The 16,041-nt window shown below is 48.2% G+C and overlaps 1 protein-coding gene across 1 annotated transcript in view; it reads left to right on the top strand.

The window, feature by feature from the left end:
* DECR1 (2,4-dienoyl-CoA reductase 1) overlaps positions 1-16,041 on the top strand; it is a 224,030-nt gene that overhangs the window by 159,689 nt on the left and 48,300 nt on the right. Inside the window, exon 6 of the mRNA XM_085605309.1 lies at positions 11,739-11,838. Within this exon, the coding sequence (XP_085461435.1) occupies positions 11,739-11,838 (100 nt within the window). The remainder of the gene's footprint in view (positions 1-11,738; positions 11,839-16,041) is intronic.

Raw genomic sequence — 16,041 nt, 5'->3', positions numbered from 1 at the left:
ACGGTGCTCAGACTTGCTGTGCACGCTCACTGGCCTCTGGGATGCTTAGGAAACCCACCTCAAGGTTGCTGGGAGTCGACGAAGTCCGTAGGACCAGCGAAGTTCCAACCGGGTCACTTGCAGTGTTTCAGGTGCCTGCCAAGCAGGGGGGTAACTCCTTTACCCCAAGGGAGATTTCTTCAGTCAGCTGGGCAGCAGCTCGTTGAAGGTCAAGTCTGTAAAATCCAAGATTAATCTGAGGCTCTGGGGCCACGTTATTCACCTTTATCCCCAAGATTAGGGGAGTGTCCAGAGTAGTGTCCACCAATGAGAGGTGAGGCGGGAAAGGGTGGCTACAACCTCTCCCATTTGTGTGTTTCCCGCCTGGGTGATGGGCAGGATGCCCCTGAACCGGTTCCATGCGGTGTATGCAGAATGTAGGCGCTGTAGCTGCCTTCGTGCAACTCTGAAAGGCAACATATGGTGCAACCACCCTGTTCCAATCCACATATCCTGTCTGGGGAGATGCTAGCACCTTCCTGCCACAGGAGCCCTATTGTCCAGCTGGCGAGGCTGGGATTTTCCCCAGCAACAGCCAGCCAGAGTCGTGTGGGTGGCGGGTAGTAGACATTTTGTACTACGTGTGCACTTTTAAATTGGTGTCTAAATTCTGCCGCTTTTCCCATATCGCCCCTCTAGCAGGGGGGAATCGTGCCCTCATGCCCATGGCTGGACTGGGGGTAGGATTCCTACATGTTTGACACCAAACACGATATGGTTCTGTGTAGCCATTCTCAAGTTATCACGGTATCGCGATAGACTTATAATGCGGTTAAGAGTATATGGTATGGCTACACTACAAACAACCCAGCAATGATTTTACAAAGGTTGCAGAGAGGCCCTACTCAGGTAGAGGTCCCCCCTCACACATACCTCACCACTCTGCCTTGTAGGATTAGCAAGGCCTGCTATAGGGGTGACCTATAAGAGTATATGTGTTGTAATGGGGTGGGATATAGGGTACCTATATCCCTGTAAGGGGTGCTAGCACCACCTTACCCAGACTTCATTAGTGGTCTGGTGGTGTCAGTTTGTATGGCTGTCCCAGGGTGGCACAATAAGTGCTGCAGCCCTGGTAGGCCTACTGAGGGACCCATGCCCTGGGTACCTAGGGTACCATCTACAAGGGACTGTCAGGGCATCCTCAGCATCCAATTGGTTTGTACCTAGGGTACTCACATCGTTTAAGAGAGGCAGCAGATAGGCTGGGGTCCTGGATAGCAGGGCCACAGCCTGGCTAGAGTCATAAAACAGTCAAAACATCAGCAAAAACTTGGGGGCAACTATGCATTCGATGCCACTCTCCTATATAAACCCCCCCCCCCCCCCCAAACGCAGGGACATTAAACTAACCTTGACCAGTTGAGTCTTCATGTTCTAAGTGGAAATATCTGGAGAGGCCATCTGCATTGGCATGGTTGCTCCCAGGTCTATGTTCCACTGTATAGTCCATCCCCTGTAGAGAAATGGACCACCTGAGTAGTTTGGGATTTTCACCCTTCATCTGTTTTAGCCATAGGAGGGGCTTATGGTCTGTTTGAACTAGGAAGTGAGTGCCAAACAAGTATGGCCTCAGCTTCTTCAAGGCCCAGACCACAGCAAAGGCCTCCCTCTCTATAGCTGACCAACGTTTCTCTCTGGGGGTCAACCTTCTGCTAATAAAAGCTACTGGTTGATCCTGGCCCTCCTCATTCAGTTGTGATAACACAGCACCTACCCCCACCTCTGAAGCATCAGTTTGAACTATGAATTCTTTGGAGTAGTTGGGGCTTTGGAGCACTGGAGCAGAGCACATTGCCTGTTTTAGGTCATCAAACGCTTTCCGACAGCTGACAGTCCACTGAACCTTTTTGGGCATCCTCTTAGAGGTGAGGTCATTCAAGGGGGTCACAATGGATCCATATCCCTTTACAAACCTCCTATAGTAACCAGTCAGGCCCAAGAAAGCTCGAATCTGAGTCTGGGTGGTTGGAGCAACCCAGTCCGTGATGGTCTGGATTTTGCTCTGAAGTGGTTGAACCTGGCCTCCACCTACAAGGTGACTCAGGTACACAACCTGACTCTGCCCTATCTGGCACTTAGTAGCCTTGATAGTGAGCCCAGCCTTTTGCAGGGCTTCCAAAACTTTCCTCAGGTGGATCAGGTGATCCTCCCAGGTGGAGCTGAAGACAGCAATATCATCTAGATATGCTGCACTAAAGTCTTCCAGGCTTGAGAGGACTTGGTTCACCAACCTTTGAAAAGTGTCAGGTGCATTTTTCAAACCAAAGGGCATCACAATAAATTGATAATGCCCACCAGGGGTAGAAAATGCAGTTTTAGCTTTTGCAGACTCAGCTAACCTTATCTGCCAGTAGCCAGCTGTCAGATCAAATGTGCTCAGATACTTGGCTGAGGCCAATCGATCTATGAGCTCATCTGCTCTGGGAATTGGGTGAGCATCAGTCTTAGTGACTGCATTGAGTCCCCTGTAGTCAACACAGAACCTCATCTCTCTTACCATCCTGGGTGTGAGGTTTTGGTACAAGGACTACTGGGCTAGCCCAAGGGCTATCTGAGGGCTCAATCACTCCTAATTCCAACATCTTTTGGACTTCTGTCCTTATGCAGTCCCTGACATGGTCAGGTTGCCTGTAGATTTTATTCTTGACAGGCAGACTGTCCCCAGTGTCCACTTCATGAGTGCACCAGGGGGTCTGACTTGGAGTCAGAGAAAACATATGTCTATAAGACTGAAGAACTTGTCTACAATCTGCTTGCTGCTGGTCAGTGAGGCTGCCTGCCAAGGCTACACCATCAACTGACCCATCGTCAGGGTTCTGAGAGAGCAGGTCTGGGAGATGGTCACTCTCTTCCTCCTGTCCCTCATCTGTTGCCATGAGCGAGCCCATGTCAGCCCTGTCCACATATGCTTTCAATCTATTGACATGAAGTACCCTGTGGGGACTTATGGGAGTGCCAAGGTCTACCAAGTAGGTAACCTCTCCCTTTTTCTCCAAAATGGTATGGGGTCCACTCCACTTATCTTGGAGAGCTGCTGGGGCCACTGGCTCCGACACCCACACCTTCTGTCCTGGCTGGTACACCACCAGTACAGCATTTTGGTCTTGCCAGGCTTTTTGTAATTCCTGACTTGCCTCCAGGTTTTTAGTTGCCTTCTTCATATACTCAGCCATCCTGGAGCGGAGACCAAGTACATAGTCCACAATATCCTGTTTAGGGGGTTTGAGAGGTAACTCCCATCCCTCCTTCACTAGACAGAGTGGCCCTCTAACAGGATGGCCAAACAAAAGTTCAAAAGGGCTGTAGCCAACCCCCTTCTGTGGCACCTCTCTGTATGCAAAGTGAAGGCAGGGTAGAAGAACATCCCATTTTCGCCTAAGCTTTCCTGGGAGCCCTTTGAGCATACCCTTTAAGGTCTTGTTGAATCTCTCAACAAGACCATTGCATTGAGAATGGTAAGGGGTGGTGAACTTGTAGTTAACCCCACACTCCTTCCACATTGCCTTGAGGTAGCTACTCATAAAGTTTGTACCTCTGTCAGACAATACCTCCTTAGGAAAACCCACCCTGGAAAAGACTCCCAGGAGGGCCCTTGCCACCACAGGTGCTGTGATGGTCCTAAGTGGAATAGCCTCTGGGTATCTAGTGGCATGATCCACTACCACTTGAATGAACCTGTGCCCAGATGCTGTTGGTGGGTCTAGGGGACCAACAATGTCAATCCCCACCCGTTCAAAGGGCCCCCCCACCACAGGCAATGGTATCAGGGGGGCCTTTGTGGATTTACCTGCCTTGCCACTGGCTTGACAGGTAGTGCAAGAGCTGCCAAAGCTCTTACAGTCCTCACTCATTTGGGGCCAATGAAAGTGAGGGACAATTCTGTCCCAAGTCTTGTTTTGGCCCAGGTGTCCTGCTAAGGGAATATCATGGGCCAGTGTTAGCAGGAAGCCCCTAAACTTTTGAGGTATGACCAACCTCCTGGCTGCACCAGGCTTGGGGTCTCGACCCTCAGAGTAAAGGAGCCCATCATCCCAATATATCTTATGGGTCCCACTGGCATTCTCTGCAGCCTCAGCAACAGCTTGCTGTCTGAGGGGTTCAAGAGTGGGGCAGCTCTGCTGCTCCAGGCTCAAGTCTGCCCTAGAAGGTCCCCCTGCCCCCAAGAACTCAACCTGATCAGGTTCCAGTTCATCTGGGGCAGTTCCTTCTTCAGGAGATAGATCCTCTTCTGCTAAAAGAGTCTCTACAGACTGATCCTGGGGGAAGGCTCTGCCTTAGCCCTGCTACTCCTCCTCTTGGAAGGTCCTTGGTCCATTTTTCCAGGATCCAAGGCCTGTTCAGTTCCTGTCAGCTTTGCTTTTGACCTTGTCAGGGCAAACACTTCTGCTGGTATACCCAACATTGCTGCATGGGTACTTAGCTCCACCTCAGCCCATGCTGAGGTCTCCAAATCATTCCCTAGTAAACATTCAACAGGTAGGTCTACACTCGCCACAACTTTCTTGAGGCCAGTTACCCCTCCCCAGGAGAAGTTCACAACTGCTATAGCATTGTTAGTACTAACGTTGCTTGCATTGGTCACTTGGTAAGTTTCCCCAAGTATGATCTGGTTATGGTCCACAAGGTCCTTAGTCACCATTGTGACACTGGCTCCTGTGTCCCTGTAAGCTAATGACTCCCTTTCATTTATTTTAGGCTGTTGTTTGTATTTGCCCAGACCACTGGGGCTCACAAACAGGGACAGGTCCCCATCACAAACTAGAACAGCCTGAGTAGGAGTTCTGACTAGGCCAGAGTCCTCTCCAGATCCCAGGGTCAACCCTACTATGCCCTTGTTCTGTGTACCACCACCTATAGCTGGACTAGGGGGAACAGGTGCCTTAGGGGCAGGTGTGGTACTGGTGGAGTCTTTGGCCTTATTACAATCTGAAGTCCAATGGGTTTTCTGTTTACAGAATTTACACCATGGCTTCCTTGGCTGCTTAGCCTTGTTGGACTGGGTATTCTCAGATGCTGCTTTTGGGGGGCCTGTTGAAGACTGCTGGTCTTTTCCCTTTTCCCCACCCTTCTCAGAGTTTTTGGCATCTTCCTTTTTAGTTGCACCCCAGAAGGGCTGGACCTTCTGCTTAATCCTGGTTCTGACCCATTTGTCTGCCTTCTTTCCCAATTCTTGGGGAGAGGTCAGATCTGAGTCTACCAGGTGCTGATATAAGAGCTGATTCTGACAATTATTAAGGATCTGCTCCCTCATTATGAGATTATACAATCCTTGTGCTACCAAGGCATTTACTTTACTGCCAGTTAACCAACCTTCCAGTGCCTTGGTAGCACAATCAACAAAGTCTACCCAATCGCGATTCTGTGCTTTTTGGGTGTCTCTGAACTTAAGTCTGTACTGGTCAGTGGTTAAGCCAAACCCATCTATTAAAGCATCTCTCAAGATATAGTAATCATCTGCATCCTCTTCTCTTACAGAGAGGAGCTTGTCTCTTCCTTTGTCTGCAAAGGAGAGCCACAGGATTGCTGCCCACTGCTCTACTGGGACCCTTTGTACTTTACAGGCCCCCTCAAGAGCAGAGATCCATTTGTGGATGTCATCCCCTACATGATAGGGGGGCACAATCTTGTGGAGGTTCCTATGGTCAGGGACTTTCTCTCTAACTCTAGGGGTTTTATTACTGCCACCAGGGGTCTCTAGACCCCACGTTCTTGAAGCTTTCTGAAGTTCCAGGGACTCCCTGTCTAATGCTAACTGTTCTCTCCTGAGCTGAAGCTTTGCCTGCTCAAACTGGAGCAATCTGCATTTCCTCTCTTGGGAGGATTCTCTCCTCTGAGGAGAGGCAGAGGTCCTTTTGGATCTCCTAGAATGGTTGGACCCCTCTGATGGGGATCTGTTCCTTCTATTTGGATCCACCACCCTCCCTTTAGGGATGGAGAGAGTGCCTCTTGGGCCATCACCTCCATGTTGTGAGTGGTCTGAATCTTCCAGGTCCGGATCATTTTCCTCTTCCTGGTCCTCATCAGAGTCCACTCTGGGAGTGTCCTCTTCTGAGGGATGCCCATCCGACCTGCCTACCCCATCAGACACTAGAGTCTGCTTAAAGTCTGCTATGAGCAGGATTTCCCTGAGGCGTTGGGTGTTGGCACCTTTGGTTGTCTTTAGTTTCCTAGTGGTGCACATCTCCCTAAGCTCAGCAAAGGAGAGATCATCATATTTGTCGACTGGGATCTTTGGGGATCCTTCCAGAGCCTTATGGGCACCTCCATTTAAAGACATTTTCTAGTGTAGTGGTAGTGGTGTATCTACCTACACTAGGTGTGGCCTACTGAACCCTTTCTTGAGTTATAGTCAAGGTGTGCTAAACCCTCTACACACAACTCCTAAGTTCAGTAGAACTTATTATATTCTAAGCTTGAATTTATATGTACCTTTGGTACCAAGTGGCTTTCACTTTAGAAATTCAATTTGTTATCTGGTAAAACAATGGCAAGCTTGAATCCAACCGCTGCACACCAATGTGAGAAGTTGGCCTGGCATACGCTGTCTCCTAGTTATAGGGGACACCTTGCACCAGTCCAATTCGACTCTTATTGATGATAGGTTTAAGACAACCTTTAAAGAAAGCTATCCTAGTGGTAGCTGTGGAGAGCAGCCTTCAGGCTAAGTCTTGAAGGAGTGTTAAGCTTATTGTTTTACCATAGATAACCTCTTGAATGACCAAATGAAAGAGTAGCCCACACAGGTATACATATAAAATATATGTATTTATTCTAGACAGAATCCCACAAGTCTCTTTATGAGGCTGAGGCAAAGTTACAATTCAAACAAGCATTGATAGATACAATAAATAGCACTGGAATCAGAGGGCCCCAGGGGGGGACCAAACCATATATTAAGAAAGTGGTATAAGAACCACAACAATTCTACAGACAATGCCTAGGGCATTTAGGATCGCTGGCCCCTTAAGAATCCACCCCAGGTTATGAGGAAGGGGACCCATGGGAGGCGCGTGCAGTGGAAATAGCTGCTATCGGGATCTCTATTAAAGCCTATGGAGAATGTCGCCGTTTGATTTAAACAGATTAAAGTCACTTCTAGCAGGAGTTCAAAGTTAAAAACTTAGAGTTAAGCTTTTGAGGAGCCCACTACCACAAGAGTACCGAGGTACCACTGTTACCTGCCCCAGGGAAGCCGGGTGCAAAGGTCGTTTTCTATGTCGGGTCGCAGGCTGATTTTCAATGGGAAAATGTACAAAACTGCTGCTAGCCAAAAGCATCGATGCCGTGAAGATTGAAGTTGTAGATCTTGTAGAGAAGAACCTGAAAGCAGAGGGGACAGAGTCTGGGTCACGGCACAGTGACCAGGGAGCTCAAAGGAAAGAGCCCTTCAATGTCTGGTGCTTCAAGTGAAAAGAGGTGTAGCTTGGATCTGCAGCCACGGGCTCCGGGAGGCTTCAAGGAAGGCCAGCTGCTGGAGGAAGACTGTCCCACGTCGGATGAGGGTCGCTGTGGTGTTCGTGTCCGGATTGGATCCACTAAGCCTTGGCAACCACAACGCATGCAAGATAAACAAATCAGCTACTGGTGCAAACCCACGAGGTCTGTGAGTGGTCTCCTTTGGAGAGATCGTAGAGCAGGCCTGGAGCAACTAGGGGAACTCTTAAATGTCAAGATTGTTCTCTGCTAGGGCCGCAAGTCGAGAGACAAGGGACCACGGAAGGCAGCAAAATGAAGTGCGTAAAAGGGAGCCCATGGGCCACCGGAGGGGGCTAGGGCGCTGATCTGTGGCACAATTGCTGCTTGGTGGTTGGCTCAAAAATGGGCCAAAGCACAACTTCCCCACTGGTCAGGGTCGTGTGCTATGCAAGAGGTGGCCGGTGTCCTGGGGTATTGGGAATCTCGGCACCCACGCGGTCCACGGTGCTCAGACTTGCTGTGCACGCTCACTGGCCTCTGGGATGCTTAGGAAACCCACCTCAAGGTTGCTTGAAGTCGACGAAGTCCGTAGGAGCAGCGAAGTTCCGACCGGGTCACTTGCAGTGTTTCAGGTGCCTGCCAAGCAGGGGGGTAACTCCTTTACCCCAAGCGAGATTTCTTCAGTCAGCTGGGCAGCAGCTCGTCGAAGGTCAAGTCTGTAAAGTCCAAGATTAATCTGAGGCTCTGAGGCCACGTTATTCACCTTTATCCCCAAGATTAGGGGAGTGTCCAGAGTAGTGTCCACCAATGAGAGGTGAGGCGGGAAAGGGTGGCTACACCCTCTCCCCTTTGTGTGTTTCCCACCTGGGCGATGGGCAGGATGCCCCTGAACCGGTTCCAGGCGGTGTATGCAGAATGTAGGCGCTGTAGCTGCCTACGTACAACTCTGAAAGGCAACATATGGTGCACCCACCCTGTTCCAATCCACATATCCTGTCTGGGGAGATGCTAGCACCTCCCTGCCACAGGAGCCCTATTGTCCAGCTGGCGAGGCTGGGATTTTCCCCAGCAACAGCCAGCCAGAGTCGTGTGGGTGGCGGGTAGTAGCCATTTTGTACTACGTGTGCACTTTTAAATTGGTGTCTAAATTCTGCCGCTTTTCCCATATTGCCCCTCTAGCAGGGGGGAATCGTGCCCTCATGCCCATGGCTGGACTGGGGGTAGGATTCCTACATGTTTGACACCAAACACGATATGGTTCTGTGTAGCCATTCTCAAGTTATCACGCTTTCGCGATAGACTTATAATGCGGTTAAGAGTATATGGTATGGCTACACTACAAACAACCCAGCAATGATATTACGAAGGTTGCAGAGAGGCCCTACTCAGGTAGGGGCCCCCCTCACACATACCTCAGCACCCTGCCTTGTAGGATTAGCAAGGCCTGCTATAGGGGTGACCTATGAGAGTATATGTGTTGTAATGGGGTGGGATATAGGGTACCTATATCCCTGTAAGGGATGCTAGCACCACCTTACCCAGACTACATTGGTGGTCTGGTGGTGTCAGTTTGTATGGCTGTCCCAGGGTGGCACAATAAGTGCTGCAGCCCTGGTAGGCCTACTGAGGGACCCATGCTCTGGGTGCCTAGGGTACCATCTACAAGGGACTGTCAGGGCATTCTCAGCATCCAATTGGTTTGTACCTAGGGTACTCACATCATTTAAGAGAGGAAGCAGATAGGCTGGGGTCCTGGATAGCAGGGCCACAGCCTGGCTAGAGTCATAAAACAGTCAAAACATCAGCAAAAAGTTTGGGGCAACTATGCAGTCGATGCCACTCTCGTACACTCACCCAGCGTGAATATAGCATTACATTACTGTGGCACCGCAACATATATTTTACAGTGGAAACAAATGTAAATAACTAATATTGCGTGTTAGCAACGTGGTGCCATTTGCATTAAACAGCATTTCTTGATTCCTGAATATGTGGCATCGGCATACACAAGGACAGAATCTAGGCCAAGCTGTGGCTTGCCTCTCCTTCGTGTTTCGGAGATACATAAGAAATATCAGATTTGTTGCAAAACTGACACTGTGACATAGGTTTCCCCCCTTCCATTAGTCTAGTCTGCCACTGCGATTTCAGAGACACACTAACGTCTCGGGTTAGTTAGGCATGAGTGATTCGCAATTGTGGTCCCGTCCCATTATGGGGGTGTCTTGACGTCAGTTACTGCTTTCAGGATGTCCTGCCTCCCCATCATCAAGGAAATCTTCCTTCCCCACGTGTATTGTGTTATAACAAGCATTGAAGCTGTAGCCTTGAGTTGTTCAAATTGAACATGTCGCTTCAGTACTGGTCAGAGACATTAAAACTCCAGTTAATTCCTTCCCACACAAAACCCCACCTCATTGATTGATCGATTGATTGATTGATTGTTTGGGGGGGGGGGGGTGCTGTCTTTAAGCGAGATGGCGCCTGGATGTGCTTGCAAAGGAGAATGCAGCAACCCTGAATGGACAATCCGTACTGCAGAGTGGGGAAAGGGATCAAAAGGAGCTCCTATTCTTAAACGAGCATTTGCTAAGCCAATTTGTTTTGCTTTGGAATGCCAGCAAAACACGCGAAAAGAAAAATAGTTCACTACAGTTAGCAGCGTAAGGATACACTCAGCCAGCCAAAAGGTGGGCGAAACCTAAATGTTCCAGGGAGGAAAAAACAGAAGAAAACCATCAAATCTAAATGAGAAAATTAATGTATATAATTACAGTCATGAGCAAGAGGCAGACCCAAAGCTCATTGTAAGTATATGTTGAAGTATTGGTTACGAGGCTGTCATTTACCGGGAGCTAAAGCTGTCTTTAGCGAGAGGACACACATTAAACGCAAGTACGGAGCAGCTGAAACAGTTTCGCGTTCTGCTGCTTCAGATAATGTAGGAGTTTCACATTACACGTGGCGCTATTCGGGCAGAATTTGCGAGTACTTCAAGTAAACATTATAGGCTTTCGGTGCCATTCGCATAAAAATGTCCATGTCTGTAGCACCGATGTTGATGTCAACGTTAGAACAATAGAACGATTCAGTAGGCTAGCCTTGTGCGTGACATACAGAGCTATGTAAACACATAGATGCAAGGGAGCAAAGATGCAGCTATCCTGAAAGGAATGCCGCCACCTTCCCTCCGGCATTGAAGAAAGGTAGGTCTGGGAAGGTGCCTTGGCGAGATGTGGAGAAGGCGTCGGGCTCTGCTATTTGCAGTCTTGTGCTGAGCAAACCCATCCGGCACAGGAGTTCCCTTCTGTAGCCGGCATCTGGTTTGCTTTTATCTTTTCAGATGTTGTGAAAACATATGGCCAACTTCTATTAGGCTTAGAAATGTATACATTTCCAATGCAATTTTTTTTATATATCTGAGAAAAATAGTCCAGAATTTGCAGCGATTAACTGTTTACGCCAGTTATCTTTGTAGACTGAAAAGATGAGAACTTTCAAAGCCGTGAGTAATAGATCTCAATGCATACAGGTTACTGCCCCGATTAATACTATTGACACTTATGTTTTGTTTGCGACTTAACAACCAGCCATATTACTATATTTGGTAGATGTTCTGTGGGCCCCTGACGGTTCTGTCAGGGCATTGTTGGCATTTTAGAAAGAAAAAATGGCATATTATTTATCCTACAGAAGATTTGTGTTGTGGATTTATGATAGAATGGTAGACCAATGTAGCTGTAAATTCAGAGTCTAAAATGGCAGGCATCTTGACTGTTGAATAACCAGAGAAATGCAGCACTTCCCCCTGATATCTTGCCGGTTCCACACATTTCAGCAGCGGTGGTTAACCCAATCAACCATCCTATCAGTTAAACAACTGATGTTAAGATCCTCTCATCTAGGTTCAAATGCTGAAATGCAATAGTTATGTTGAGAACTCTTGTTACACTCAGGCAAGTTGAAGTGTTGGATTCCTTTGGGGATATGCATTAGGCTCTGAATGTTTTTATTTGTCTTAGATGTACTGCTGGTGTGTACCATTATTTGCTTTTTTTACCTACAAAATGTAATTTGGGGAAATACCAGGTTTTGCATGTGTTCGATTGCCCCTATCTTTCACTTTGCTGTTTAAAGTTTTCAAAGTGAAGCCTCTTTCCTTATCTGTGTTACTTTAGCAAATTAAAGTTACACACTTTCTCAAGGTGCATCACACAAGTTATGTGTTCCTGTACTTTGACGTGTTTAAACAATATACCATTTTCTCAAATGATTTTCAGGAGCAGCATTTTTAGCAATTACAACAATCTATGCCGAGAGTGGATCGGGGTTTGTAGCTCCCAGTGCCTCTGCCAAGGCTGGTGTAGAAGCATTGTTCAAGTAAGTGACTACATCATCTCTGCTTAAGTCTAAGTGTGTAATGTAATATCATCTGAACTCCTTCATTAAAGTACTTAGGTTACTGATACCACCTTGCTGGAAGCCTACCTTAAGAAAATGTTTAGATACCATACTTTTCTTAAAGAGTATTATATAATCACATTTTAGTTCCTCTAACATATTTTGAAAAGGTTGGTTCTTGACTATTTAGACATATTATGTAAATTGTTAGCTGTAGTGTTCATGCCTATCAGTAAACCTTTGAGATTAAGGCACCAAAAGTGCATTTTCCTGCTCCGCCTACCACTTCTCCTGCTCTCTTCAGCACCCTGTAAACACAAGGAGATGATGGACGGAGTGCTGAAACTTTTCAAACACTCACCCCCCAGTCACAGATCTGGGTTGAATCCATCATCATTCTTTAGCTCACTTTGCCACCCCAGTTCAGACACAGCTATATGCAAATCAGTCTTGACCCTGTGCCTCATGCGAACAGTCCAGCCCGAACTGCCAAGCCATGTCTTCCCTGGACCGGAAACAAGCATCCTGGGACCGGTTTCTTCAGCACCCTCCCACAATCCTGCATGCACCGCACACAACACAACCTCCCACTAATCCTCACTCACTTGACCCCCAACCCATCACATCAAGCCCAACCCCTTCCTATCCTGCTTCTTCCTCAACACCCGGTCTCTCACCAAATACACCACCGATATCTGGGACCTGGTGTATGACCACACACAGGGCCTACTCTTTCCGACAGAACCCTGACTTACTCCCATGTTGATACCCGTCATTGACACAGCTATCACCCCCATCCCCTCCGCCTCCCCTACCTCGGCTAGCATCAACAGCACCATGTAACATCTGAACTTCAAGCTCCACATCACTGCCAACAACACCCGGAGTGACACCCTCCACTTCTGACCCCCACGCCCCCAGCACGGAGCCTACTTGGGAAGAACAATTGCAGACTTCGTCGCTCCCTGATTATTGACTCCAGCTCCTTCGTTCTCCTCAGTGATCTCCATTACCACCTTGAGGGCCTGACTGACTCCAACTCAGCCAACCTCTTGGAAGACCTAACAAACCTCAGACTCACCCAATGAATGAAAGGCCCCACCCACGCTACACACGCACTAGACTCCATCTACACCAGCTTCTGCGTGAGCAAGCTGATACACAGAAGTGCTCAACCTCACCAAGGCCCACTGCAAGCAACTTCAACGTATATGGAGGTGAAGCCAGGGCGACACTGACAACAGCAACTACAGATCAACCCTAGATTATAACACTAACAAATCAGAGCTATTAAACGCTCCACCCTCACAGAGCACATTGAATGCAGCACCAACAGCACAAACTAAATCTTTTTCATTGTGAAAGATTTAATCACTCCAGAAGCAAGCTCCACCAGTGTCACTCACTCACAAGACCTCTGCACCCAGCTGACCCCAATGATGAATGACTCCATCGACACAGCCACCTTTCTGGGCACTTGGAAACACACCAAAACTCCCTCTCCTAAAGAAACCTTTAGTAAACCCTTAAACACTAATCAACTACCGGTCCATCTCCTTGCTACCCTTCCTGACAAAAGTAATTGAGAAGATCATAAACAAACAGCCAGCCTACCTCCTCAACGACAAACACCACCTCAACACCAACCAGTCCAGCTTCAGACCTAACCACAGCACTGAAACCGCCATCACTGCTGCAACGGACGACATCCAACTGACCATGGACATATGAGGCACTGCTGGCATTCTCCATCTGGATCGCTCCTCTGCGTTTGATGCCTTATACCACCCCATCCTCATTCAACGTCTATAGCATTCAGGGGCCAGTTCTCAGCTGTATCTAGTCTTTCTTCACAATCCGCACCCAGTCGGCCAGCCTGACTCCTTTCAACTAAGCTGCCACCAAACTCATATGCGGATTTCCACAAAGATCCTCGCTCAGTCCCACAGTGTTCAATGCCTGCATGGGCCCATTCACCAGCATCACTTGCACCCATGAAAACAACTTTAGATCCTATGCAGCTGACAAAATATCAAACACCCAAACCAACTTCTCCACCAGCATGTCCAAAGTCACCAGAGGTATGGAAAATTACAGGCATGTTGTGAGACTTGACATCCTTGGCGTGGGATTCCCACAAAACCTTTGCCTTCACTCCCCTGTTTAACTGAATTTGTTTTAATCAGCATTAGGGCTCTGAGCACTTTGCCCCTGCTAACCAGCGGTAAAGTACACGTGTTCCCACCCTTAAACATGGTAAAATAGACTTTCACCTAATTGGGGCATTTCATTTACTTATAAGTCCCTATTAAATGGTTCTAAATGTACAGAGTGCCTGTGAATTAAATGCTGCTAGTGGGCTGCAGCAGTCATTGTAAACCCTCTGAAATAGCACTGTAAAACATAGCTCAGGCCTACTACTGCAGACTGTACTGCAGTATTAAACTGCCATTTCGACCTGGCAAAATAAAGATTTAGCGAGGCCTAAACCTCCCTTTTTGATACAGGGTGGCGCTCGTAGTCGGGACTTCGTGTTTTTTTTTAGTACTGCCAGCACTTTGGATTTCCACCAGTTTCCCTGGAACTTTGCCTGGTTTGGGGCTGATTTGTGCTCACCTTGGGGCTGATCTGGAGACACCTACGCGAGCGGGACTGCGAGGACCAGCAGTCTTTGCGGCTCTCCATCTGCCACACCTGAAGCCTCTTCCCGCTCCCGCCTCCCAGCACTAGAAAACGACTCGCAGCCCCCACTTCGCGGGAGCCGCTCGTAGTCGGGACTTTGTGTTTTTTTTAGGACTGCCAGCACTTTGGATTTCCACCAGTTTCCCTGGAACTTTGCCTGGTTTGGGGCTGATTTGTGCTCACCTTGGGGCTGATCTGGAGACACCTACGCGAGCGGGACTGCGAGGACCAGCAGTCTTTGCGGCTCTCCATCTGCCGCACCTGGAGCCTCTTCCCGCTCTTGCCTCCTCCTATTTAGCTACGCCCTTATCCGCGTATCGCGGGACAAGCCCGGGCCAAGGGCGGGCCCGTTTAAGCCCGTTCAAGGCCGCTCAAGACCGGACCGGGCCATTTCTCTTTTGCCTGTGAAACCGTAGCTATATTTATGCTGTTGTAAACATTATTTATATACCAAACTGTGGTATTAATCCTTGTGTTTGTCAAAAAATGGCTACACGTGAGAGCAGGAGTAAGGTTGCACTGGGAGGGCCCCAGCTTACAGGCACCTTAGACAGTTTCATAATACGGGCTAATTCTGTTATAGACCAAGGCATCAGCCTAATGGAACGGAGGGTGTCACATGATCTAGCATTGGCCAAAAGATCATCTATGGGCCATATTGCTAATGCTCGTACCCCAGAACACACTAATAGAGTGACTCTTATAGAGACACAAGCAGTTGTGCACAGTATGCCTAATCTATTAGTGCAACCACAAACACTGCTTCCAATTGACCCGCTTTCTCCAGCTATATCGAAAAATATTCCAGAAATTACAGTAGCCGAGATTCAAGAGGAAACAAATAGTAGACAATTGCGGGAGAGGCGGGAGGGTGCCATCTCGAAATGTAAACGAGCTAATATCACTGCCTCAGGTGGCAGAAAGCCCAAGGTAGCTAAAGCCCGGGGCGTTAGTAAAATATCTACCAAGCATGGGGGTGAACAAGGGCATGCCATGCAGAATGGCCAGGAAGCATTGCAATTAGTCACATTGACTGAAACCCTAGACCGAAGAGCTCTAGATGATACCGTAGATGGTAATTCAGGTATACTTGACGAAGTGGCCGGCCCTTTATTAAACAACATGGGGAAGCTGCTTAAAACTCTTCTTACTCCCCGGGAAAACAGATTGCTAGATATTGAAAATAAGCTGTATGAGTTGGAAGAGAGCATAAGAACTCTGTATAGTGCCAGGGTGGAAAAAGTGCCTCTCAAAGATCCTCTGAGTATAGTACCGGAAGGACAGGTAACAAACAAGCCTTTGCCATCGACACAAAGACCACATTCTAACCCCCCAAAGGACCCAGTAAGGAAACTGTTAGAAAAAACCCCCGTAACTAATGACCATCTCAGTCAAGTAATGACTAGTCCTAATACCAAGTCCTCGATAGAGAGGACGACAAAAGGCGGTCTTAATATCGGTTTACCGCCAGAAGCTTGCCCATATGTAGTGGTATTGACA

The sequence above is a fragment of the Triturus cristatus genome, chromosome 5_1 (genome assembly GCF_964204655.1).
Source record: "Triturus cristatus chromosome 5_1, aTriCri1.1, whole genome shotgun sequence".
In the NCBI taxonomy this organism is placed as follows: Eukaryota; Metazoa; Chordata; class Amphibia; order Caudata; family Salamandridae; genus Triturus; species Triturus cristatus.
This window is presented reverse-complemented; position numbering and strand designations above follow the sequence as displayed.